This window comes from Genypterus blacodes, unplaced genomic scaffold (assembly GCF_046128005.1).
Source record: "Genypterus blacodes isolate CSIRO-AG114 ecotype Tasmania unplaced genomic scaffold, CSIRO-AGI_Gbla_v1 ptg000129l_1, whole genome shotgun sequence".
Taxonomy (NCBI): domain Eukaryota; kingdom Metazoa; phylum Chordata; class Actinopteri; order Ophidiiformes; family Ophidiidae; genus Genypterus; species Genypterus blacodes.
In genome coordinates, this window is record NW_027466931.1 from 344,356 (window position 1) to 369,486 (window position 25,131).

Consider the following 25,131-nt stretch of genomic DNA (forward strand, 5'->3'; position numbering starts at 1 on the left):
TTTGATATCTTAACTTTTTTCAGCAACCAGCTAGTAATCAACCAGCAAGTGTGTTTTTGATTGCTTGAGAAGATTACGACTCTAAAACCACATGATGGATCATTGACAGACACGTCATTACCTGAATGAAAGAATCCGGTTCTTATCATTGCCAGTTGATGTTGCGCAATCAAAATATAGTTTATAATCCCTGGACCTCCTCAGCTTCTCTGCTTGGAGGAGTGAACGTCAAGGGAAATCTCAGCAGCACAATCTGCCCCAGAGGCTCCACACAAGGTAAGAATGCAAACATTTACTATCTGATGCAATTTAAGAAATATTTGTTCACATTTCAAAAACACTGATTCAACTTCAACTCAGGTTATTTCAATAGATAAATGTGGCAGCAAATACTTGAAAACACTAAGTAAGAAAATGCTTGAATATTATATATCTGCTCTTTTTTCCTGAGATGGATCCACATGTGCTGAAATGGATATTCGGTGAGTGTTTTGCCTTGATATTGTTGTTATAAGCTCCATTAAGTCATTGGAATATCAGATTCTGTTCAACTGAATTAAAGTCGCCTTTTTGTCCATTAATCAGTTCTTGCATCAATTTACAGCGTCCATACAATCATTTGAGTGAAAACATGAAGTTCATTTAACTGGAAGTCAATTGCAAGATTCAAACCAATTTAAACATACAGAAGCTGCAGAAACACATCGATGGATTAGAGAAGTTTGTTTCTGGGTTTTATTATAATGATCTGATCATCTAAATTGTTTTAAATGCTTCAGTTTTTGCTGATTTGCCTTTTTTAAACTGCAGATCACAGACTCTACATTGCTGTAGTCGGTCTCTTCGCTGTCCCCTCATCTATCGTTTCCCCGTCTGCGGTCATGACTCACATTATGAGCATACACTCTACATAGTTCTGCTTTTGGTTTCATCACTATATGATGAAATAAAGGGGTCAGGTTTGATCGGACTTTCCAGGAGGTGACAGCTTTACAAAAGAACTGAATTAGAGAATGAAAAACAAACCACCAAGGATCATCCTTGTGTGTGTGTGTTTCCTCCACTAGGCGTCACTATTCTGCTGCTTAAGATGTTCCAGCACCATCCTGCTTCTGCTCTGAAGGAACATCTGGCTGAATGTCTGGAGGACAAAGACTACAAAGAGCTGCTGCACACTGTGAAGAACGGCCTTCCTCACATCAACGTGTCGCATCATGTCGCTATCGTCGGGGCGGGGATGGCCGGAATGACAGCAGCCAAATTACTGCACGACGCAGGACACAGGGTACAACAAAGACTAACTCACATCACAAAAGAGTTAATGATTACTATGAATTCTTTCTTCTATTAAGATTCTTTAGGAGCATGAGTGCCATGTTGTTTTGTTGTGCTTGAACAGGTGACTTTGTTAGAGGCCAGCGGTCGAGTGGGAGGACGAGTAGAGACGTACAGGAATGAAAAAGAGGGCTGGTACGCTGAAATGGGAGCCATGAGGATCCCAAGTTTTCATGAGTAAGTAAAAATTGTTGCCAATTCATGTGTCAAACATTTCTAATGAGGTACATTTACATTTATAACTAGAAATGCTATAACTTAGAGCAGGGGTCTTCAACAGGGGGTTCGCGACCCCCAGGGGGTCCGCAGAGGTACTGCAGGGGGGTGTTCAAACTTTGTTTTGTTTTCTTTGAGATTGATATGATGTGAATTCATTAGTGTGAGCTTGACACTGAAAATGTATACAGAAAAGAACAAGCCTATGTTGCTGAATTGAAGTGCATTTTGATACAAAATGTGAGTGTTGGATATCAGAAGACGCTTATTCAGCTGGTTTGGGTGGAAATGTTACTTATAATGTTAAACATGAGGAGCTCTCTGACACTTTTATTTTGTCAAAGTAGCTCTGAGGCAAAAAGGTAGGAGACCACTGCTTTAAATACACAATAACATGAATCCAACATATTGTAGTGAACGGATGAATGGAGGCAGAAGATGTTATCTTTTATCTATTACTATTACTACTTCCAAACTAGTCTCAAATCCCTCAAAGGTCAATAGACATTGATGAGGAAATCTATGTTTTTATAAGGCACTGGGCCCAGTTTGATATTAAACACAATTTTATGCAATATATATAGTAGCTGGTCCCCGCTCCATCTCTCCATCAGTTTGGGGGTCCTTGGCCTGAAAAACGTTGAAGACCCCTTACTTAGAGAGTTGCTATGCCAAATGCCATAAGCTCTGCATGTTTTCTGTAGACGGCTCAAAACATTTCTTGTGTTGTTACAGCGCCACCATCAGGTCAGCAAATGTCCTTTTTGCAGTTGATGTGAGCGCAATTGTGCACCACAACTGGTGACAGTAAAAATGATAAAGTCACTTTTTGAAGAATGAGCGACGGCCACTCAACATTATAGCAAAAAACATAGCAATGTCAAAAGACTAAATATGAACCAAATCAGATTACAACTGTCGAAGTCATCACAGACAACAGATGCACAGACACCAGTGATTACTATCAATATAATTAATCTAAATATATGTTAAATTTGACAGTATGCTGTATGTTTGTGATCAGGGCGATATAACTCAACCATAGCTTGGTTTAATGTACTGAAGTTACTGAGGTTTGCACAAGGGTTACTCTAAAGTCTAAAATCAAGCTAACAAAATGAATAAAGCCTTGAGAAATTCTACAGCCCAATGAAGAAATATGGAAAAACTCAAGTAGTTAAAAGCACAAAAAGAATACTCAAGTCCAAATGTAACAGTACCTTAAAACCGTAGGTGTGTTAATGAAATTAGATACTTTCCACTTTTGCCACCTCCTTTTAATGACCATTGCAGAAAAACACAGTGATAATAAACACAACAGTAACACATCATGAATGCCATCATCTGCTCTCTCTACAGAATTGTGTTGTCGTTCACTAAATCTCTTAATGTCAAGCTGAACGAGTTCATCATGGATGACGGCAACACTTTCTACCTCATACACGGGCTGCATAAGAGAACACAGGAGGTACAAGCGAACCCTGACATACTGCAATACAAGCTACCAAAAGGAGAAAGAGGCAAGTCTGCGGACCAGCTGCTGAAGCTAGCTCTGCAGAAGGTAGGAAAAGAGGGACGGCAGGTATGCAGCTTGTTCATAATCCAAGTCTCAGTCAACTTAATGTGTAGGAGACTGGACGCGCTGCAACATCAAATAAATTATTTTATGCTGTAGGTGCAAGATTTCGTGGTGAAGCATGGCTGCAGCGCTGCATTGAGACAGTTCGACCACTATTCAGTAAAGGTAAAGTATGACCGATTTTCTCATGTCATAAACAAGCAGTGAATATAATTAAGTCCTTAGCACAGGGACATAAGTGAAGGGAATTGTAAAGGACCGAGGACGAGGCCCTGAGGAAATCATTGCAATCAGTGATTAGGGACAGCTATGGTGAGCAGAAAATAGAAGGCCTCCACTTGTATAAGGCCTCCAGTGGAAGCCTCCACTGTATAAACATCTGGCCAACTGTTTCTATAGGAATATCTATTGAGGGAAGGTGGCCTGAGTGAAGAAGCAGTGACGATGATCGGAGAGCTGCTGAATGAACAGAGCATGATGTACACAGCGCTGACCGAGATGATCTATGACCAGAGTGACATCAGCGACGATACCAAGTAAGAAAACTCAACTGTAGATCCATGAACCGACAATTGTTAATGCTACATGGAAGAAGAAGATTTGATTTGATATGTTTTTGCATTAACAGTTAGACCCGCAACGCAAAAACAAAAAAGTAAAAATACAACATTCAATGGAAAAATTTGAATGTTGTTGGAGTTGTATATTGGATTTAAATTTAAATGTACTTGGTTGCTTTCCATTTTTGTGTCGGATATCATGGGATTCACACTAACCAGTGGACACAACAATTTCTATATTAAAATATTAATTAATGTCTTATCCCTTTAAAGGTACTATGAAGTGACAGGTGGGTCAGACCTTCTAGCCAAAGCTTTCTCTGATGTGCTCCATGTCCCCATCCACCTCAACTCCAAGGTCAAAATCATCAGTCAATCAGATAAGGGAGTGATCGTATCTTATCAGACAGACGGTCATTCCTCTTTGACTGATCTATCTGCAGACCACGTCCTGGTCACAACCACAGCCAAAGCAGCCCTCTTCATGGACTTCCAGCCACCTCTTTCACAAGAGAAGATGAAGGCCCTGAGAGCGGTGCACTACGACAGCTCCACTAAAGTCATCCTGACCTTCAGCGAGAAGTTCTGGGAGAAGGACGGCATCAGAGGAGGGAAGAGCATCACTGATGGACCGTCTCGTTACATCTACTACCCCAGCCACAGTTTCCCAGATAACAAAAACATCGGCGTCCTGCTCGCCTCGTACACCTGGTCTGATGACTCCCGCCTCTTTCAAGGTGCGAGTGATGAAGATCTGAAAGAGCTAGTTCTGAAAGATTTGGTGCAGATCCATGGTGAGTACGTTAGGGATCTGTGCACAGGAGTGGTGGTGAAGAAGTGGAGCCTGGATCCTTACAGCCTGGGCGCCTTCGCCCTCTTCACACCTTACCAGCACTTAGAATATGCTAAGGAGCTGTTCAGAGGTGAGAAGAGGGTGCACTTTGCGGGAGAACACACCGCATTTCCTCACGCGTGGATCGAAACAGCCATGAAATCTGCCATCAGAGCTGCAACCAACATCAACAGAGAGGCAAACCTGAACCACGAGTCCACTGAGGCTCATGTAAGAGATGAGTTATAAGGTTGTTTGCTTACAGGCAGAATTCTTTAAGTTTAAGGTCACAGGAATAACTTTTTATGTTTCTGGTTTTGCTTCAGTTCCACCTGGCACCCTTTGTTCTCTTGTAGCCTGCTGGGATTTCTCTTGTTGAATGTTGTACTTCATTATTAGATCATTTGTACTTCATGTCACAAATTTTTATGCCACACTGGTAGCACAGTTTCTCTTTCCATTCCTTAGTGCTGGCAGCTGCAATCAGGCTGCCAATCAAATACTACAATCCATTCTTCCACAACATGATTTGGTTTTAGACACATTTATTAAATACAAAATTGAGATGTGCAGTAATTTGAGTTGAGCACTGTGAGCCTGAGGAGAGATTTGGTTCCAGATGCCGAGACCTGCACTTCTTTACAAAATTAAACACAAACTGTAAACATGTACAAAACAGCTTTCCAAATGTATTCTGTATTGTATTCACAGATGCGATGCTTCATTTTTATGTTTTCACGCAAGCATTTTTTGCAGATTAAAGCACTATTCCAATTTTACAAATTGTTACAATTTTCTGGAAAATCAAATCCAAACTAGGTTTATATAAGTTTGAGTATTCTGGAGATGTTTGGTGTTGACTTTCTGGGTTTGTAGTCCCATTGACTCAATCTGCAGCAACATGATTCCTGATGTTTCTTGTTCTAATAAAATATTCCCTAATCACTTCTGTTTGAAATTATTTTTCACAAGCAGAGGACCAGAACTCAGTACCTTCTAGTTGTGACACAACTCAACCACAAAGCAAAGAAACATATCAATAGTAACATTACTTACATACAGTGTACTGTATGTAATAACCACTTAATTGTGTTCTTTTTCTCATAAGAAATCACGTCTGTAACCGCATTTCACTCAACTACTCATTTAAATTATAATTCATGTACAGATGATTGAAATTCAAATGTACTTCTATAAACTAAAGTATGATATATAGAGGAGCAGGTGGTGCTATGGCACTTAAGAGTTAACTTGTACGATGAGAAAATCTCGTTTTGGCACTGGTAGACACAACAACTTTGTAATTTCAAACTGAAATAAACGTAACACAAAAATGCTAATTATCTATTTTTAGGAGTCATACAAAATGTTTGTATAAGATCTCCTGTCACATGAATAGAATCATATACGCTAATCCTAAAGTACTGTCAGTTTGTAAAACCAAGACATCAAATATGTAGATTATTTATGTGTTTGTTGTTTCTAATTATAATTCTTATTATTTCCTAAGTACAGTGGTTTTCCACACAGAGTGATGCATGGAGTGTGCAAATGAAAGCAAGTTCTGTGTGACTATAAAAGTCAGCATTTCTTTATCAGAAGTATTTAAAAAATAATAAATAGATCGTATGATATTCACTCATGTGTCAAATGTTGTATTTTACGTTACTAATAAACTACTCTATACAAGATGGCAACAGATCAACATCAGAGTCCTCAGCACCTCAGACTGTTCTGAAGCGGATGCTAGATATGTAAATGTAACAAGCAAAAGAATTAAGAGCAGCCCAAATCAATTCCTCATACTCACACGCTACGCACATTTTGCAGCCAGAATGTCATGTCTTGCACGTTACTTGGCTTGAAGCTGTACTCCTGCACTTTAGGAGTGTTCTCATGGCACTATTCAAGGCCCAGTGAGAAATTAATCCCATGAACAATCCAATGATGAGAGGTTGCCAAGCAACGAGGTATGTGAGCCAATCAAGCAGTTGTCCATACAAAACATGCGTCTTCTCCCAACTGGCCAGACAGGAAGGAATTAAGGAGCATGCTCAGTTAGAGGACTGATGACAGGAGACACTTTGCAACAGTAAAACATCTTCATCAGATTGTCTCTGTGTAAAAGGATACGGGTTGTTCATCATCCTCTTTAAGTCGACCTTCTCATTGTAGTATGGACAGGTTTGCTTCTTACCCACAATGCACCAACCGCGGATGCAGAACTCGTGGAATCTTAGGGGAGGAGGAAGTTAAGGTACAATAATGGCCATTGGTCTAGTTTTCTTTCGCAATAGGGTCTTAAGAAGGAAAAGTGAGCACAAAAAGAGGGGGCAATGAAGGAGGGAACAAAAAGCAGCATGGCTGAGTTGACAATGGACATGGATCAGCACTCTGCTGTCCTACGTGGGACCACAAGGATACATGTGTCCACAGGAGAGCTGGTAGGTGTCTTCTATGAAGCCTTCGTCTTCTACATCTACCAGGATTCTCTGACCGCACACTGCACAGATGTCGTCAGTCAGACTCCTGCTGGGCATGCCACCTTTGCTGTAGTACTGAACACAAACAAACAACAATGTATAATATTACATGTATAATGTATTATGCGTTATGTATTACAACTGGATAAGAAAACAACATTCAGTGTCTTGGTAAGTTGTTGGGTTTGTAGAACAGCTTTGGCTGGAGAGACGGAGTACTATTTCTCTTTTACCCCGATGGTGGAGGCCATGTAGTCAGAGCAGATCTCTGCAAAGTCTCTGCCCATAATACAGCCCATAAAACAGTATGATGACCCTGATGGCCATGGAGTCTTCCGCTTTGACTCTAAAGAATGATGGAAAGAAAGGATTGAGAGTAAAAGAGAACAAGGAAAGACCCTCTGCATCTCCAGTCTGTCTCACTTGCCGGGTTTCCCTTGGTGGTTTTGTGCAATACCCTATGCAAATTATTTTAAAGTCTACAAAAGTCAAATGCGAACTGTTAGTGTTTCCATTATATTAAACGTTATATTATTCAGTCTCACCTGCTGTTTCCACACTGCTCACTCTTGTAAAGAAGTGCCATTAAACATAGAAGTGGATTCATTGTCTCATGTCGCTTGCTTGGCGTCTCATGTCGCGATAAACAGAAACGCACAAAAATTCAATAAAACCGACACGCCTCAAGCGATCAAGTTTGAAACTTCATGACAAACATAGGAAAACAAAAGCCAACACAGCACATGACTCACCTGAAGAAAACGTTGAAGCCAAACATGGTGAACCTCATGGCCATGTAGCCCAAGACTCCCACTGCATAACTCGGCTTATAGATCAGCAAGAACCACTTGTACACCATCCTGACAAAAATGTTTTTAGTCTTTTCCACCTCATTTTAATTAATCTTATTTTATGTAAAAGGTGAAAAGGTTTTCGGTTCTTGTTTGTATTGTAGTTTACAGTAAATGTGGACATCTAGTGGTTAGTATGAGACGGTGCAACTGTCAAGTGATTTGCCACTTGTTTACTGAATGTGCGATTTTCAAAATGGAATTGAGAGACAAAAATAAAGTTGCTCCTTTTTGCCTGCTGCGTGCCTCAACTCTTCCCCCTTGCCTGGACGTGGCGCAGGACAGCGGCTTGCGAGTGGCTCTGAAGATGATGTAGCTGGTGATGACGGAGAACATGCCCCACATGGACAGAAACCTCCACCAGTATAGTTTGATGGTGAAGTACAGTGGGACGACCCACATCTGGACCAGAGTGACCAGCTGAGCGCGCACACACACACACACACACACACACACACACACACACACACGGCTGTACTATTCATTCACATATGATGAACGACACACAAAATACATCCGACCACCATTCACTACATACACCATTTAAGACATTGACAGGTTAAACATAGCAAAGTTCACATTTTATTTTTTGGGAGATTGATTGATAAGACTGAAATTCAAAAGCATTACCAATATTCCCTTTCCACTGCACCGATGCATTTTGTACATTAGTTGCTTCATATTTCACAGGGTTAGCCAAAAACAGATGTGCAAATTTCAATATTTGGTCTATTGATTGTTTCTAAAATGACTACAGAAATGATAACCTACTGCAATATGAGGTTGTATGTACAAAACATTTACATACCATGATACATTATAGACAGGGTCTCTGCAGGTTTCAACAAGTATAGGACTTTAAGACTTTTTTAAGACCTTTATGGAAGCAATTCAAGATCAATTTCACATCCACACTGGCCAAAAAAGTACCAAGGATATGAAAGACAATCAGAGTCCCAGAATTACTTGCAAAGTAGATGAATTTATTCACATTCAACATGAACATTCAACTAAACATGACTACACAGAACTGTGTGTATGCAAGTGTGTGATGTGTGTGTGTGTGTGTGTGCGTGTGTGTACACAAGAACTAAGCTTGGGGGGGTGTAGGAGTGTAAGGTTTTCCTTCCTCCCGTCAGGGGGCCACGGCGTTGCCAACCCTTTTGACTACAACCTCAGATCAGACGAGACAACCCGCTGAATTTAACCATAGTACTAAGCGGAAGAAAAGAAAGTAACTAGGTTTCCCTTAGTAGCGACGAGCAAAGAGGAAGAAGCCCGGAGACGCAACCCAGAGCAGGTGGCAAATTCTGGCACCAGACCGAGGGTCTACCAGTACCGTCACAAAAAGTTCAAAAGAACTTTGAAGAAGAATGTTCAAGAGGGCCTAAAACCATTGAGAGGTAATCAAGCGGGGTCCATGCGGTCTGCCCTGGGGACTCGTCCAATCAATCTTTAAGATGATCCAGCAGAACCAGGAGGCTCCAGCTCTGCAGCACCACTTCGTCCTGTAACTTCCGACTCCGGTTTAACAGACGAGAATGCCGCCGTCTATTATACCATCAGTTAGGTAAGACTGAATGTCTCAAGAAGCAGAATTTGGATGACAAAAAGACTCACAAAAATCCGGACCAAAGTTTTATCCTTGTTTTTTTCTTTATTGATTTGCTATAATTGGCTGCCGGTTTAGTGGGTATGTCTCATTAAAAACACAATTCAAGAAAATGAATACCTTCACTTGTGATAAATTACAATTTGTGTTTTTTAGTCATTAAGACTTGTAGTTGTACATACATATCTGTGTTTTTGGGGTGTTTGCTGATACATTTCATTAGATTTGTATACCATAAAAGAAGTAAAGGCAGGTTCTGATGCGATTGTTAGTTTAAATACAATATACACTATTGATTCATTGTATTCATGCTGGTTGATTGAAAAGTCAGCTGTAATGTTCCAGATGACAGGGAATCTCAAAACCTTCTGATTCTCTGCTAAGCATCAACAACAAGAATACAAAAATTAAGTCAAGTAAAGCAAGATTTTAAGAAACACTTACAGGAACAACCAAGTTTAAAGCAAACCGAGCTGAATCTAAGTAAGGTAAAGGCAAAAGTTTCAGTGCTGATAAAAAAGTATGTAAGCATCAGCCGTTATTTAGCCGTCTTACTGCCGTCTTAGTTTTGATGAGTTTGTCTTGCTGACTGAAGCTCCATCTGAATCTCCTCTCTCTGTCTTTCTGCCTCCTGCAGGTCCTGGTTTAATTGCTTCATTTGGTTTTCCACCTCTTCTTTCCTTTCTGTCAGACTTGTCAGCATATTTTCTGTTGACCGCAGGACTGTTTCTGTATTCTTGAGCAAAAGCTTATGTTTTTCATATCTCAACTCTAGCTTCTTTTCGACTATGTGATTCTTCTTTATCTTACCTAATTGTTCTTCATCCTGCTGAATCAGTGCTTTGAATGGCTCTATCTGGTCGGTCAGATATTGCTTTTCAACACTCAAATCATTGACCCACTGTAGCACCTTCGCCTCTTCTCCCTCTTGCTGCTTTAACTCTCTGTGAAGGTATTTTATTTCCTTTGCCGCGTTTTTCACCATGTCACTAAGGAGAGCTTTGACTCTGTCTTCTTTAACCAACTCTTGGTGTTCAGCATCGCCCCCTTGCACATCGCATTCTGTGTGAATAAAGAAACATGAAACACTTTTACTCATCTTTTGCAGAAAACTGACTTAGTTCATAACTCAACAGTCTACTCACTGAGTTTAGTTTGTCTCCGTTTCCACACAAAAACAAGGAAGGCAACTGCAACAATGGAAATCAGGCAAACAGCCACACCAATGATGACAGGAACACTAGAGCAAGATGAAGCCATGACAAACTCATCTGAAACTATAAAACAAAGAACACGGCAACATTCATAGAAAATCAAACCTCAGCTGATGGAAAATAATCAACCAGCAGATCATAAATACATTAGAGTACATGGAATGTGTATCCGCGTCTCTCTGGTCTGGTTGGTTTTGTTGTCTTGTAGTTTACAGGTGAATGTGTTGGCGTGTTTGTTGCCACAGTCACTGAGCTGCTGACAGTACAGAGACCATCAGGACCTCTGAGCGTCTCTGTAGGTCCAGCAGAGACGATGTTTCCCTCAGCGTCCCGCCAAAGCACCTCAGGCTCTGGATACCAGCCTGCACACTCAGACTCTAACATCACTTCACCGCCGACTCTGTTGATGCCCACTGTGAGAGGAGAGGGGACTGAACCTGATGATGAGAGGGGAGACGTGTCTGGTTTAAGAATAAAGATCTCACACCACACAATCATCAATTCAAGTCAAGAGTGTTTGATAATGCTCCATAATATGTTAACATGCAGCTCTTACTCAGTTCTGGACCTCCAGACCCTCACTGATGTTTTCCAAGTTAATGAAAAAAATCTAACTGATTTGACTGACAGCAGCACCATCAGGTCGATTGATGTTGCCTTTTGTGCTTAAGTAGTGGGGTCACACGGCCACCAATTTTGGGTATGGCAGACTGATCCATTCATCTGATACAGCACTTTTAAAAGAATGAACCACACCCACTGAACTGCCAGCAATTATAATACAGTTAAGAAAAATTCAAAAAGGTGGAACATCTCATTTGGCACAAATGGGCAAGGCCTACAGATATATGGATGAATGTCAAGGAATCCAAAGATAAATAAACATTACAGCATTCAGCTTCCCAATCCTTAATTGATCTGACATACAGAGGCTTTTCTGTCATGTTTTCTCAACAGATCAACTTTACTTACTAACAACAAGATCCATGTTTGCTTCTATCCCCAAGGTAGGAATGAAGCATCTGTACGTCCCCTCATCAGACAGCTGGACTCCACTAAGTCTCAGCGAAATGTCTCCGAGCTTCAGTCCATCAACGTTCAGCGATGTTCGTCCCCTGTACGACGGATGCTTTTCACTCTTCAGCTCTGTGCCGTTGCGAAACACAAACACAAATCTGGTGTTGAGGTCAGGTCGCAGCCACTCAACAGTCTCAGGGGCGGCATTGCTGGAAGGTTCCAAGTGACATGGCAGGACAGTGGCGTCCCCAAGCGTTGCCACCACTGGCTGAGACGGACCAATCGCCTGAGGCTGAGCTGCGAGGAAGAATCATTATCATCATTGTAGGCTCTTTTCCCGCTGTGTGTGTGTGTCAATGATGTGTTACCTTCACAACCACATTGGATCAGATGAATGGCAGCAAAAACCAGAGACACAAAGACGCAGAGCTCTGATTTAAAGGAGAGTTTGTCCTTCACCTGAGACATCCTGGACCTGCAAAAGAAGTGAAATAATATCAATAGCAATATCATGTTGGACTTGTGTGTTTAATCGTAATAACCCAATAAGAGAAGACTTAAAAAAGGATCCTTGCATTACTAAGCAACATTAATGTGACTGCATATTGCAGACATGTGATGACGTGTGCAGCTCATTCTTATCAGTTGCTTGTACTTTCACTTGCGTTTGTTAAAGAATCAAGGACATTTATGCACAAATGTTTTAGCCGCTGGTTACCTTCTTCAATACTTGATTCAGAAATGTTTGAAAGATACAATGTTGCCGCCCCATTTTTGAATAGTGCAAACAAATGTATACGTAAACATGTATACGTAAACAACATTATAGTCACAATTTTAAATATACTGTACACATTAAGTACTGACTACTGTCATATTAAATGCGTAGTGTGTGAAGTATTCAAGTAGCAATAGTAGTAGAAAAGAGTAAGAGTTCATACTGACCTTTTTTGCACATTCCTGCTCTCTCTCACACACACACACACACACACACACACACACACATTCTGTACATAGCCTGTTAATGAGTAACCATACAAGTTCAACCCTAACAACAAAATATAAAATGATAAATGACGAGTGCAGCTCGAGTTCAACCCCTGAGTTTACTATTGAACAATTCAACAATAATATACTGTATATACTGTTTTCCTCCACTTCATTAAACATTCCCACATATAAAAATTTAGTTCAAACGTACATTTTCTGTAATACAAATAAATGTATCCTGCATATTGAGTATAGGTTCCTACTATAAAATGTTCAACAACACTGCAAATACACATGTAAAAACTCCCAGTAAAAACTAGAGCATTCTATATGTTACATGCTGTACATGTGCTTGCGCTCAACTTGTTGCTGCACAATAAATTTACTGTGGGATCTGGATAACTGCACCTTCACTGGGAGTCTACGTAGTTCCCCATGACAATGATCTATGATAACTAATCCATGCGTGCATTTCCTCATCGCGATCTTAATCCAGAATGAGAAAATAACTCAAATTTCCTACAGGTGTGATTGTTAGGATCAGTGATCCTGAGTTCGGGGAAGCGGACCCACAGATGCGGACACCACACCAAAAGTTCGGATCAGGAACAAAGGTTTATTTTCACGTTAGGAAAACAAGGAACACAGGTGAGCTGGGTCGCGAACGTCGGTGCGGATGGGACCGAATCCGTCACGGCTGATGAGGGCGAGCGGCCGGCGTGGTAACTGGAAGCAGGCAGATCGTGTCTACAAAGAAGTCCATGAGCAGACACGGAACAATTACAAAAAACTGACGAGGCAGAAAAGGTACGGGCCACAATACTCCACCTCCATGCGTCTCGTACAGAGCAACGAAGAATACGGAACTGTCTGGCGAAGACTGGTGGGATGAGCCGGGGTTTAAATGCCTCCAGCTGACCAGTCGTAAATGGCTGATGAGCTGCAGGTGTGTGGAGAAGATGATGGCAACTGGAATCCGGTAACCACGCCCCTTCAGGAATGACAGCACAGGTAGGGGGAACACAGAGAGGAAAACAGAGGAGAGCAAAAAACGCATAACAAACATAGCGATCACGATCGGCTCCTGACAGTGATGAGTCTGACGGCAGCAATCGATCTCAGATGAGCAGAGCCAGGATTACTGGTATTCTATGCATTTTAAAATTTTAAAAAAAATCAAACAATGAAAAACACCTTTTTACAGGTTTTAACCCATTTTAGACACTTGATAAATATCTCATAACAATCTCAGGAATTACTAGAATGAGTTTTGAATGTAAGCCTCCTGGTGGTGAATATGAATCACGTGAGATGACTTTGCATTTTAGCATCTGCAGTTTTCTATGTTTACATTATCTTTGATTATCTTTATGTGATCATATTATCTTTGAACTTGATGCCTAATTTTGTTCACAAATGTAAAAGCACCCTAGTAATTTAAGGCAACTAAATACAACTGAAACGTTTAAAACGTCTTTATTTTAAAAAACACTTTATGAGCTTGTTGACACAAACATTCCCAACTGCATAGTAATATTTTCTAGGTGATTTACATCATTAATGGGGAGACCTTATGTTGACCTTAGCGCCGTGGATTTGTCTCTGTGGGCTCAGTGAGAATATGTTCTAACACATTAACCACAATGTGCTTCACCTGTTCCAAAATAACCGACATACGTGCTGAAACACAACCAATGATGAAAAAAAAGTTTATTAAGCAGAGTTGTTCGTCTTTCCTGAAGTCGTCTGTCTGTAACCGAGTGACCTGTAAGAAGATATAAGAAGAAAATACAATATAATAATACAAAATTACACATATGAATGACATACTGTTATAAGAAGTGTTTTAGTAGATCAGTGGTTCAGGTACAATGCAGTCATTTCCAGAATAAAATAAAAATAAAACAGATTACTGGGCTTAAATTTAGAGGTTCTTGTTTTCCAGATTTTCTTGCTTCTTTGTTGTATTTCATTCAGTTTGGCATTACAGAAGCCCAATAGAGTTGTAATAAACGAATATGTATGACCTCAGTCTTACCTTCACCGGATTGCAGAATACAAAGCCTCATCAACTGTCAATCGTGGTGCAGTACCTGAAGTGGCCACTGCTCTCCCTGAGCAGATGGAAACTCCTGCAACTGGCAAAGCACCCAGGGTGGCACCACAACCACGTGACAAGTTTAGAGATTTTGCTATTGTTGTTGTTGTTACAGCACAACTATCAAGTCGACCTGTGTCTCTTTTTAGCAGAAGAAGTGAGTGCAATCATACCCAAAATTTGGTGACAATCGACAAATTCATTCATGACATATGGCACTTTTTGAAGAATGAGCCACGCCCACTGAACTTTGGCAGCCAACTCCAACTCCAGTCTCACCTGGGCTCAGGGTGTAGTAAAGCTGTTTCGTTCCATCGTCCTCTGAGAGTGGAAGACATAAACTCAAATTAATGTGTGACATTGGTAATCATGATGTTAACATCAATCATGAAGGACGAGATCATTGTAGCCATTCTGTGGCTTGAATCATTTTGTGCTGTTGGACATGGATTAAGATCATCTACGATTTGTTTATTTTTTCAACCATGATTTGATACCAACAATTATATTTTGGCTTGATAATGCAAGGATATTTTGTTAGCTTTGGCCTGCTTCTTCAACCCAAACAAACCCAGAAAGGAGGAGAAATGTGCCTCTCCTGCAGTATACTGTATGTATGTATTGTGGCTTCTTCCTCTCATCTCCAAAATCTCGATCCTGTCATAGTGAATGTTTTGTTATCACTCCCCAGTATGGAATGCAGCCATTGCATTTTGTAATCATTTTGTTATTTCATACCTACTTCTTAATTTATTATTTCACCTGAATTCTCTTTGTATCATTTGTAGCTTCTACACTGACAAACGGAAAAAACACTCTTCCTCTTTCTGTACGTGGTTTGCTGGTGTGGTTTGAGAAGCTCGAAGAGGAGCTGAATGATCGTCATAGTCTAAATACATATCACAGATACTGTGACAGATACTGATACAGACACGACGAGTAGTTGTGGTTTTCACTTCATTTCTTTTTCTACACATGACGTTTAAGAAACGTCTCGACTGCGGGTTTCAAGAATAAATCCGCAAAGCGGTGCCCTTTGAGGCGGAGACATTTATTTTTAATAGCTACATGGTTAAGTAAATATATTGCACACACAAGTGTTTTACCCCATGGAGGTTAAAATACCTTTTGTCTTCCTTTGTTTGTTGACAGTGGCGTACGTCAGCTCAGCGAAGCCAGCCTCTACAGGCACTCAAACATTATAGAAAATACAGAAATAATGTATGTTGACAAACAAGTAGGTTTACAGAATATACAGCATATGTTACAAAACTGGGACAAAATGAACTGAAACACCCCTGACTTCCAGCAAGCTATGCACTGTTGCTATCTGAATTTTCCTCCACAGCTGATATGAAGCCATCACCCGAGGCCAAACAGTTTTCAGCTAAAGCCTTTTTCAAGTGTGACAAGAGGTGAAAGTCAAATCAAGTGGAGCAAGTTCATAGTCCGTCATGTTCATCTGCCGCTATGACATTACAGCTGTTTCAGGCTCAGAACTTACCAGTCAACCTTTGTGGCATATTATTGGTCATTTGTCAAGAGTCTTAGTCATCCAGTTCATGGTAGTTGATTGAAGTTGATTCTCAGGCAACTGGACTTAGTTGCTAGTAAGTTATTCAGAACTGAAGGAGCCCCTTGGATGAGAGGCTGAACATCAGGTTTTTACTACCAAGTCCAGTTGCCTGAAAATCAACTTTCCTTTGATTGATTGCTGATATTGAGGTCCATCAGGACAAAAACCTCACCCCACCAAAACAGCTTCTTCCCCTCTGCAGTGGGCCTCATCAACAAGTCCCTCGTCACCCACTGACTGATCAATCAGATCAATATTGATCTTGCACATCTGTACTTGTAACTTGCACAGATTACACTTTATATCTTGCACATTTTGATACGCACTCCATTTATATACACCCAAAGCTATAGTGTACATACTCCATACTCCAATCCCCATAAACTCTCCATAGACCCATTCATCTGTACAATTGTTAATTGTATTTATACTTTCTGTCAATAACGTTGTATGTTGTAGTTTTCGATTCATTCCTTTTTGCTCTTAATATGTTGATTGCACCAACTACCAAAACAAATTCATTGTAAGTGAAAACCTACTTGGCAATAAAGCTTTTCTGATTCTGATTCTGATGTAGATAAATCCTCACCTGGCTGATGCTCACGTGGTTGATCTGAAGACGTTGATGTTGGTCCCATATAGGAAAAGCAGAGTGCTGCTAAAGTGCAGAAGGGACAAATAATAGCATCAAATTGTTTAAAGAAGATTGCTCCAAAACAATACATCGAATAAAAAAACATCCACAACTAGAAGACACAAGACCCTAAGAACCTCCAAGAAGTTCCTCAACCTCAAGGACAACAACATCTTCTCAAGTAACGACAGACCAGTGTTCCCACCACCCCGGAAAGAAACAATCCAAGGCAGAAATTGAAGTCACCTAGGCCTCGAGCACTTTGCAGCAGAGACGCTGGTGAGAAGTTTTTGTAAATGTAAAACAGTCCCACTGCCAACAGCAGAGCCACCAACAGAGACGTGACAGCTATCCATGGTGCATTATGGGAGGAGGGATGAGTCTCTTTGTGACATTCTGGATAACGGAAAGAGCGTTCTGTAAAATGACAAGATACATAAAACTTCAGACAGAGGCCATGCCATTCAAATTATTGATGATGTCTAATAATAATGTCTGAGGTCTTACCCGTGACCATCATCAGGCTCTCTGCTGATTGTCCAGATCCAGATATGTTGCATCTGTAGAGTCCTTCATCAGACTTGGAAACAGCAGAGATGGTGATCTGTGCTGTAGAACTTTGCTGAAAGAAACAGCCATCTTTATAGAAATCAGCCGGCAGGTGGGAAGGAGCAGAGTTCCTACAGCGCAGAGTCACGGCATCTCCCTCCATCAAAGGACGGACAGGACTCTCCAGGATCACAGAACCATCTGAAAAAAGTGTTTGTATATGAATAATTACTACAAACTACTATAATCTATAAGTTCCATATCTGAACTGCACCTGTGACGGTGATGTTGACCGTGTTGCTCCTTCTCCCTCCTCCCTCACACCAGTACTCCCCGCTGTCAAAGGTGAAGCCAGTACTAATGTTGTGTCTCCCAGAGTTGTGGCTGCAGGTGTTGATTCCCTCCCTGGTCCTCCAGCACACTCTCCACTCAGCCCATCCATCCAAGCTCTCACAGTCTAGAAAGACCGACTCAAACTCGAAGACCTGCAGTCTGGATGGAACGATGAGACCCAAAGCTACATCGGAGACGAGATTCCAAAGCAAGCTTCAGTGCAAAGAGTACTTGGTACTTGCAAAGAGACTAAGCTTAGCCTGATAAAGGTCTTTGACAGGATGGATACGTTAACCTGAACCCATCTTGGCCTGACTGGAATGGATTATGTTAGTAATCGTGCAACTTTCGAAACTTCGAAATGACAAGAAATAAAATGAGCTGTATGTTTTATAGATGAATGCGAAAACTAGTTTACACAAACTGTAAAGGTATTTGTGTGTGTGTTAGTTACCGCCATCCTGAGCTTTAGAAGCCGACAGCAACCAAACATTCAGTGCTGTGGAAAGACAAAGAAAGCATCGTGTCAGACATAAACACTTTGAATTTGTGCTTAGCTTGTTCATTTTCCTGCTGTCAACTACAAAAGGAATGAATTCGTGCCAGATTCAGTTTTTACTTCAGGGGAAATGACCAGAACTATGGAAAACTGACCCCAACTACCAATTTTAAAGAAAGGTTTTGAAGCTGCCAGTGGATACAGATGAGCTCTAAAGTGTAACAGGTCTGTCCCTGTGTCATCCCCCAAACTTCAATACAGTTCACTTCAGCATGATTGGAGTAAAATGAATAAAACAGACAGAAATATAAATATAAGGGTACAGACAGAAGTATGCAAATGAGAGCGAGAGGTCAATAAAAACAGACTTGCTGAGAAGCGATCATGTGCTTCATCTTCCCTAATCAGCCTCAGTAAGTTAGTCCATTAATGAGCTGTGCTAAGTTCACACAAATTCTTTATCAGTTTTGGAAGCCCCATACTCACTCAGTGTGAAGCAGAGTGCTGTGACCATCATGCTGTTTCCTGCTGAATGAACATCAGACTAACAGATGTTGAGTGAGCTTTGTCTTCCTGTCCCGTTATTTCTGGGTGTGATGCAGGGGCGGGTTTGACCTTGCTTCAAGACAGCAGCAGGGATGATCTGATTGGTTGAAGTAAACCTCAGAGGGCGGGGCTAAGGCCTGACTGTTTTAAATTATATATGATAAAATCCTACTTTTATCCACCAATATTTTCTTAATCAATTAAATTCATATCAGTGACAAATCTACTATTGATCAGTCATGAACACCCCTAATTCATACATCGCACAGTGGTTTTGATCAGCACACAGCAAATTCATTACTGTTATCAGGCCGCAGCCAATCACAGTGAGCGTGGTGACGAGGTCATGCATGTTTACAGGCATGTTTGGACAAAGAAATGGACACTCGCCAAAGAGAGACTAGATTTAGAGCTGTAGAGCTCGTAGCTCTATGAGATCTATAATGTATCTTGTATAGACACAGTCTGGCTTACGTAAATGTCACGATGACTGTGGATTCATCTTTGCTGATGACATCTCGGCGAATGGGAAGCACTGGTCAGGCTACTGCAGTGTGAAACGAATTTGTGTAGGAATGTACTGTATGTCGCAGAGAAGGTGGCAAACTGTTTAATTAAAACCAGGAAACTACCAGGAGGGGACATGCCCATGGAGCCTTTGTTGTTGGCAGGACTGGTTTGCTCAGATTGCTGAAGATGGTGAAGATGATAAAATGTGTCTAGAGAGGATGCATGTGTTATCTTGTCACATCTTTCACAATTAGTGCAACACATGAAAACAGGCACTCACGAACACGCACACAGTTCTTTCTTCACAAATTCATTGTTTTTGCTTCATTCTTTTAGTCACATGATAGCAGGGCAGCTTGAAACTTGTGATGTCATAGAGGTGGACAGAATGTAAGAGGGAAGTTCACAAACAATTCACGACGGGGAGCTTTTTGATATCTTAACTTTTTTCAGCAACCAGCTAGTAATCAACCAGCAAGTGTGTTTTTGATTGCGTGAGAAGATTACGACTCTAAAACCACATGATGGATCATTGACAGACACGTCATTACCTGAATGAAAGAATCCGGTTCTTATCATTGCCAGTTGATGTTGCGCAATCAAAATATAGTTTATAATCCCTGGACCTCCTCAGCTTCTCTGCTTGGAGGAGTGAACGTCAAGGGAAATCTCAGCAGCACAATCTGCCCCAGAGGCTCCACACAAGGTAAGAACGCAAACATTTACTATCTGATGCAATTTAAGAAATATGTGTTCACATTTCAAAAACACTGATTCAACTTCAACTCAGGTAATTTGAATTTGAGGTTAATGTGGCAGCAAATACTTGAAAACACTAATTAGGAAAATGTTTGATATATATCGGCTCTTTTTTCCTGAGATGGATCCACATGTGCTGAAATGGATATTCGGTGAGTGTTTTGCCCTGATATTGTTGTTATAAGCTCCATGAAGTCAATGGACTATCAGATTCTCTTCAGCTGAAATAAAGTCGCCTTTCTGTCCATTAATCAGTTCTTGCATCAATTTACAGCGTTCATACAAATATTTGAGTGAAAACAAGTTAATTTAACTGGAATTCAATTTCAAGATTCAAACCAATTTAAACATACAGAAGCTGCAGAAACACATCGGTGGATTAGAGAAGTTTGTTTCTGGGTTTTATGATAATGATCTGATCATCTAAATTGTTTTAAATGCTTCAGTTTTTGCTGATTTGCCTTTTTTAAACTGCAGATCACAGACTCTACATTGCTGTAGTCGGTCTCTTCGCTGTCCCCTCATCTATCGTTTCCCCGTCTGCGGTCATGACTCACATTATGAGCATACACTCTACATAGTTCTGCTTTTGGTTTCATCACTATATGATGAAATAAAGGGGTCAGGTTTGATCAGACTTTCCAGGAGGACATGTGACAGCTTCACAAAAGAACTGAATTAGAGAATGAAAAACAAAACCACCAAGGATCATCTATTGTGTGTGTGTGTGTGTGTGTGTGTGTGTGTGTGTGTGTTTCCTCCACTAGGCGTCACTATTCTGCTGCTTAAGATGTTCCAGCACCATCCTGCTTCTGCCCTGAAGAAACATCTGGCTGAATGTCTGGAGGACAAAGACTACAATGAGCTGCTGCACACTGTGAAGAACGGCCTTCCTCACATCAACGTGTCGCATCATGTCGCTATCGTCGGGGCGGGGATGGCCGGACTGACAGCAGCCAAATTACTGCACGACGCAGGACACAGGGTACAACAAAGACTAACTCACATCACAAAAGAGTTAATGATTACTATGAATTCTTTCTTCTATTAAGATTCTTTAGGAGCATGAGTGCCATTTGTTTTGTTGTGCTTGAACAGGTGACTTTGTTAGAGGCCAGCGGTCGAGTGGGAGGACGAGTAGAGACGTACAGGAATGAAAAAGAGGGCTGGTACGCTGAAATGGGAGCCATGAGAATCCCAAGTTTTCATGAGTAAGTAAAAATTGTTGCCAATTCATGTGTCAAACATTTCTAAGGAGGTACATTTACATTTATAACTAGAAATGCTATAACTTAGAGCAGGGGTCTTCAACAGGGGGTTCGCGACCCCCAGGGGGTCCGCAGAGGTACTGCAGGGGGGTGTTCAAACTTTGTTTTGTTTTCTTTGAGATTGATATGATGTGAATTCATTAGTGTGAGCTTGACACTGAAAATGTATACAGAAAAGAACAAGCCTATGTTGCTGAATTGAAGTGCATTTTGATACAAAATGTGAGTGTTGGATATCAGAAGACGCTTATTCAGCTGGTTTGGGTGGAAATGTTACTTATAATGTTAAACATGAGGAGCTCTCTGACACTTTTATTTTGTCAAAGTAGCTCTGAGGCAAAAAGGTAGGAGACCACTGCTTTAAATACACAATAACATGAATCCAACATATTGTAGTGAACGGATGAATGGAGGCAGAAGATGTTATCTTTTATCTATTACTATTACTACTTCCAAACTAGTCTCAAATCCCTCAAAGGTCAATAGACATTGATGAGGAAATCTATGTTTTTATAAGGCACTGGGCCCAGTTTGATATTAAACACAATTTTATGCAATATATATAGTAGCTGGTCCCCGCTCCATCTCTCCATCAGTTTGGGGGTCCTTGGCCTGAAAAACGTTGAAGACCCCTTACTTAGAGAGTTGCTATGCCAAATGCCATAAGCTCTGCATGTTTTCTGTAGACGGCTCAAAACATTTCTTGTGTTGTTACAGCGCCACCATCAGGTCAGCAAATGTCCTTTTTGCAGTTGATGTGAGCGCAATTGTGCACCACAACTGGTGACAGTAAAAATGATAAAGTCACTTTTTGAAGAATGAGCGACGGCCACTCAACATTATAGCAAAAAACATAGCAATGTCAAAAGACTAAATATGAACCAAATCAGATTACAACTGTCGAAGTCATCACAGACAACAGATGCACAGACACCAGTGATTACTATCAATATAATTAATCTAAATATATGTTAAATTTGACAGTATGCTGTATGTTTGTGATCAGGGCGATATAACTCAACCATAGCTTGGTTTAATGTACTGAAGTTACTGAGGTTTGCACAAGGGTTACTCTAAAGTCTAAAATCAAGCTAACAAAATGAATAAAGCCTTGAGAAATTCTACAGCCCAATGAAGAAATATGGAAAAACTCAAGTAGTTAAAAGCACAAAAAGAATACTCAAGTCCAAATGTAACAGTACCTTAAAACCGTAGGTGTGTTAATGAAATTAGATACTTTCCACTTTTGCCACCTCCTTTTAATGACCATTGCAGAAAAACACAGTGATAATAAACACAACAGTAACACATCATGAATGCCATCATCTGCTCTCTCTACAGAATTGTGTTGTCGTTCACTAAATCTCTTAATGTCAAGCTGAACGAGTTCATCATGGATGACGGCAACACTTTCTACCTCATACACGGGCTGCATAAGAGAACACACGAGGTACAAGCGAACCCTGACATACTGCAATACAAGCTACCAAAAGGAGAAAGAGGCAAGTCTGCGGACCAGCTGCTGAATCATGCTCTGCAGAAGGTAGGAAAAGAGGGACGGCAGGTATGCAGCTTGTTCATAATCCAAGTCTCAGTCAACTTAATGTATAGGAGACTGGACGCGCTGCAACATCAAATAAATTATTTTATGCCGTAGGTGCAAGATTTCGTGGTGGAGCATGGCTGCAGCGCTGCATTGAGACAGTTCGACCACTATTCACTAAAGGTAAAGTATGACCGATTTTCTCATGTCATAAACAAGCAGTGAATATAATTAAGTCCTTAGCACAGAGACATAAGTGAAGGGAATTGTAAAGGACCGAGGACGAGGCCCTGAGGAAATCATTGCAATCAGTGATTAGGGACAGCTATGGTGAGCAGAAAATAGAAGGCCTCCACTTGTATAAGGCCTCCAGTGGAAGCCTCCACTGTATGAACCATCTGGCCAACTGTTTCAATAGGAATATCTATTGAGGGAAGGTGGTCTTAGTGAAGAAGCAGTGACGATGATCGGAGAGCTGCTGAATGAACAGAGCATGATGTACACAGCGCTGACCGAGATGATCTATCACCAAAGTGACATCAGCGACGATACCAAGTAAGAAAACTCAACTGTAGATCCATAAACCGACAATTGTTAATGCTACATGGAAGAAGAAGACTTGATTTGATATGTTTTTGCATTAACAGTTAGACCCGAAGAGAGCAATGCAAAAACAAAAAAGTAAAAATACAACATTCAATGGAAAAATTTGAATGTTGTTGGAGTTGTATATTGGATTTAAATTTAAATGTACTTGGTTTCTTTCCATTTTTGTTCCGGATATCATGGGATTCACACTAACCAGTGGACACCACAATTTCTATGTCAAAATATTAATTAATGTCTTATCCCTTTAAAGGTACTATGAAGTGACAGGTGGGTCAGACCTTCTAGCCAAAGCTTTCTTTGATGTGCTCGATGTCCCCATCCTCCTCAACTCCAAGGTCAAAAGCATCAGTCAATCAGATAAGGGAGTGATCGTATCTTATCAGACAGAGGGTCATTCCTCTTTGACTGATCTATCTGCAGACCACGTCCTGGTCACAACCACAGCCAAAGCAGCCCTCTTCATGGACTTCCAGCCACCTCTTTCACAAGAGAAGATGAAGGCCCTGAGAGCGGTGCACTACGACAGCTCCACTAAAGTCATCCTGACCTTCAGCGAGAAGTTCTGGGAGAAGGACGGCATCAGAGGAGGGAAGAGCATCACTGACAGACCATCTCGTTACATCTACTACCCCAGCCACAGTTTCCCAGATAACAAAAACATCGGCGTCCTGCTCGCCTCGTACACTTGGTCTGATGACTCCCGCCTCTTCCAAGGTGCGAGTGATGAAGATCTGAAAGAGCTAGTTCTGAAAGATTTGGTGCAGATCCATGGTGAGTACGTTAGGGATCTGTGCACAGGAGTGGTGGTGAAGAAGTGGAGCCTGGATCCTTACAGCCTGGGCGCCTTCGCCCTCTTCACACCTTACCAGCACTTAGAATATGCTAAGGAGCTGTTCAGAGGTGAGAAGAGGGTGCACTTTGCGGGAGAACACACCGCATTTCCTCACGCGTGGATCGAAACAGCCATGAAATCTGCCATCAGAGCTGCAACCAACATCAACAGAGAGGCAAACCTGAACCACGAGTCCACTGAGGCTCATGTAAGAGATGAGTTATAAGGTTGTTTGCTTACAGGCAGAAGTTTAAGGTCACAGGAACAACTTTTTATGTTTCTGGTTTTGCTTCAGTTCCACCTGGCACCCTTTGTTCTCTTGTAGCCTGCTGGGATTTCTCTTGTTGAATGTTGTCCTTCATTACTAGATCATTGATACTTCATGTCACAAATTTGTATGCCACACTGGTAGCACAGTTTCTCTTTCCATTCCTTAGTGCTGGCAGCTGCAATCAGGCTGCCAATCAAATACTACAATCCATTCTTCCACAACATGATTTGGTTTTAGACACATTTATTAAATACAAAATTGAGATGTGCAGTAATTTGAGTTGAGCACTGTGAGCCTGAGGAGAGATTTGGTTCCAGATGCCGAGACCTGCACTTCTTCCTGCACTTCACTGCAAAATTAAACACAAACTGTAAACATGTACAAAACAGCTTTCCAAATGTATTCTGTATTGTAT

General features: G+C 41.0%; 4 protein-coding genes and 1 pseudogene across 13 annotated transcripts; 2 read left to right on the top strand and 3 right to left on the bottom strand.

The window, feature by feature from the left end:
* The first annotated feature begins 115 nt into the window (after window positions 1–115).
* On the top strand, window positions 116–5,467 carry LOC143010540 (L-amino-acid oxidase-like). 4 transcript variants are annotated; one of them, XM_076162900.1, is made up of 8 exons: window positions 124–276; window positions 452–482; window positions 1,068–1,285; window positions 1,400–1,512; window positions 2,911–3,133; window positions 3,227–3,295; window positions 3,530–3,666; window positions 3,964–5,467. In XM_076162900.1, the coding sequence occupies exons 2-8, from the start codon at window positions 452–454 to the stop codon at window positions 4,769–4,771; spliced, it is 1,599 nt and encodes a 532-aa protein (XP_076019015.1). In that variant the 5' UTR covers window positions 124–276; the 3' UTR covers window positions 4,772–5,467. The 4 variants fall into 4 exon arrangements, with proteins under 4 accessions (XP_076019013.1, XP_076019014.1, XP_076019015.1 ...); XM_076162901.1 differs by having other exon boundaries at window positions 126–276; window positions 2,911–3,112; XM_076162898.1 differs by lacking the exon at window positions 452–482 and having other exon boundaries at window positions 116–276.
* An 893-nt stretch (window positions 5,468–6,360) lies between these two features.
* LOC143010590 (RING finger protein 175-like) lies at window positions 6,361–10,728 on the bottom strand (annotated as a pseudogene).
* Window positions 10,729–10,829: 101 nt separating this feature from the next.
* Window positions 10,830–12,941, bottom strand: LOC143010592 (butyrophilin subfamily 1 member A1-like). Its single transcript, XM_076162967.1, has 3 exons — window positions 12,068–12,941; window positions 11,655–11,996; window positions 10,830–11,119 (listed from the first exon to the last, which is right to left on the bottom strand). The coding sequence occupies exons 1-3, from the start codon at window positions 12,210–12,212 to the stop codon at window positions 10,830–10,832; spliced, it is 777 nt and encodes a 258-aa protein (XP_076019082.1). The 5' UTR covers window positions 12,213–12,941.
* Window positions 12,942–14,184: 1,243 nt separating this feature from the next.
* LOC143010691 (low affinity immunoglobulin gamma Fc region receptor III-A-like) lies at window positions 14,185–18,938 on the bottom strand. Of its 6 annotated transcripts, none has more exons than XM_076163179.1 (10): window positions 18,865–18,938; window positions 18,334–18,378; window positions 17,821–18,063; window positions 17,505–17,747; window positions 17,244–17,393; window positions 16,953–17,021; window positions 15,913–15,978; window positions 15,067–15,108; window positions 14,728–14,827; window positions 14,185–14,454 (listed from the first exon to the last, which is right to left on the bottom strand). In XM_076163179.1, exons 1-9 carry the CDS (start codon window positions 18,893–18,895, stop codon window positions 14,730–14,732), a joined length of 987 nt encoding a protein of 328 aa, XP_076019294.1. In that variant the 5' UTR covers window positions 18,896–18,938; the 3' UTR covers window positions 14,185–14,454; window positions 14,728–14,729. The 6 variants fall into 6 exon arrangements, with proteins under 6 accessions (XP_076019294.1, XP_076019293.1, XP_076019289.1 ...); XM_076163178.1 differs by having other exon boundaries at window positions 15,913–15,969; window positions 16,953–17,018; window positions 17,244–17,414; XM_076163174.1 differs by having other exon boundaries at window positions 16,953–17,018; window positions 17,244–17,414.
* Window positions 18,939–19,728: 790 nt separating this feature from the next.
* On the top strand, window positions 19,729–25,051 carry LOC143010543 (L-amino-acid oxidase-like). 2 transcript variants are annotated; one of them, XM_076162907.1, is made up of 8 exons: window positions 19,735–20,140; window positions 20,315–20,345; window positions 20,961–21,178; window positions 21,292–21,404; window positions 22,803–23,004; window positions 23,119–23,187; window positions 23,423–23,559; window positions 23,864–25,051. In XM_076162907.1, the coding sequence occupies exons 2-8, from the start codon at window positions 20,315–20,317 to the stop codon at window positions 24,669–24,671; spliced, it is 1,578 nt and encodes a 525-aa protein (XP_076019022.1). In that variant the 5' UTR covers window positions 19,735–20,140; the 3' UTR covers window positions 24,672–25,051. The 2 variants fall into 2 exon arrangements, with proteins under 2 accessions (XP_076019021.1, XP_076019022.1); XM_076162906.1 differs by lacking the exon at window positions 20,315–20,345 and having other exon boundaries at window positions 19,729–20,140.
* The last annotated feature ends 80 nt before the right edge of the window (window positions 25,052–25,131 follow it).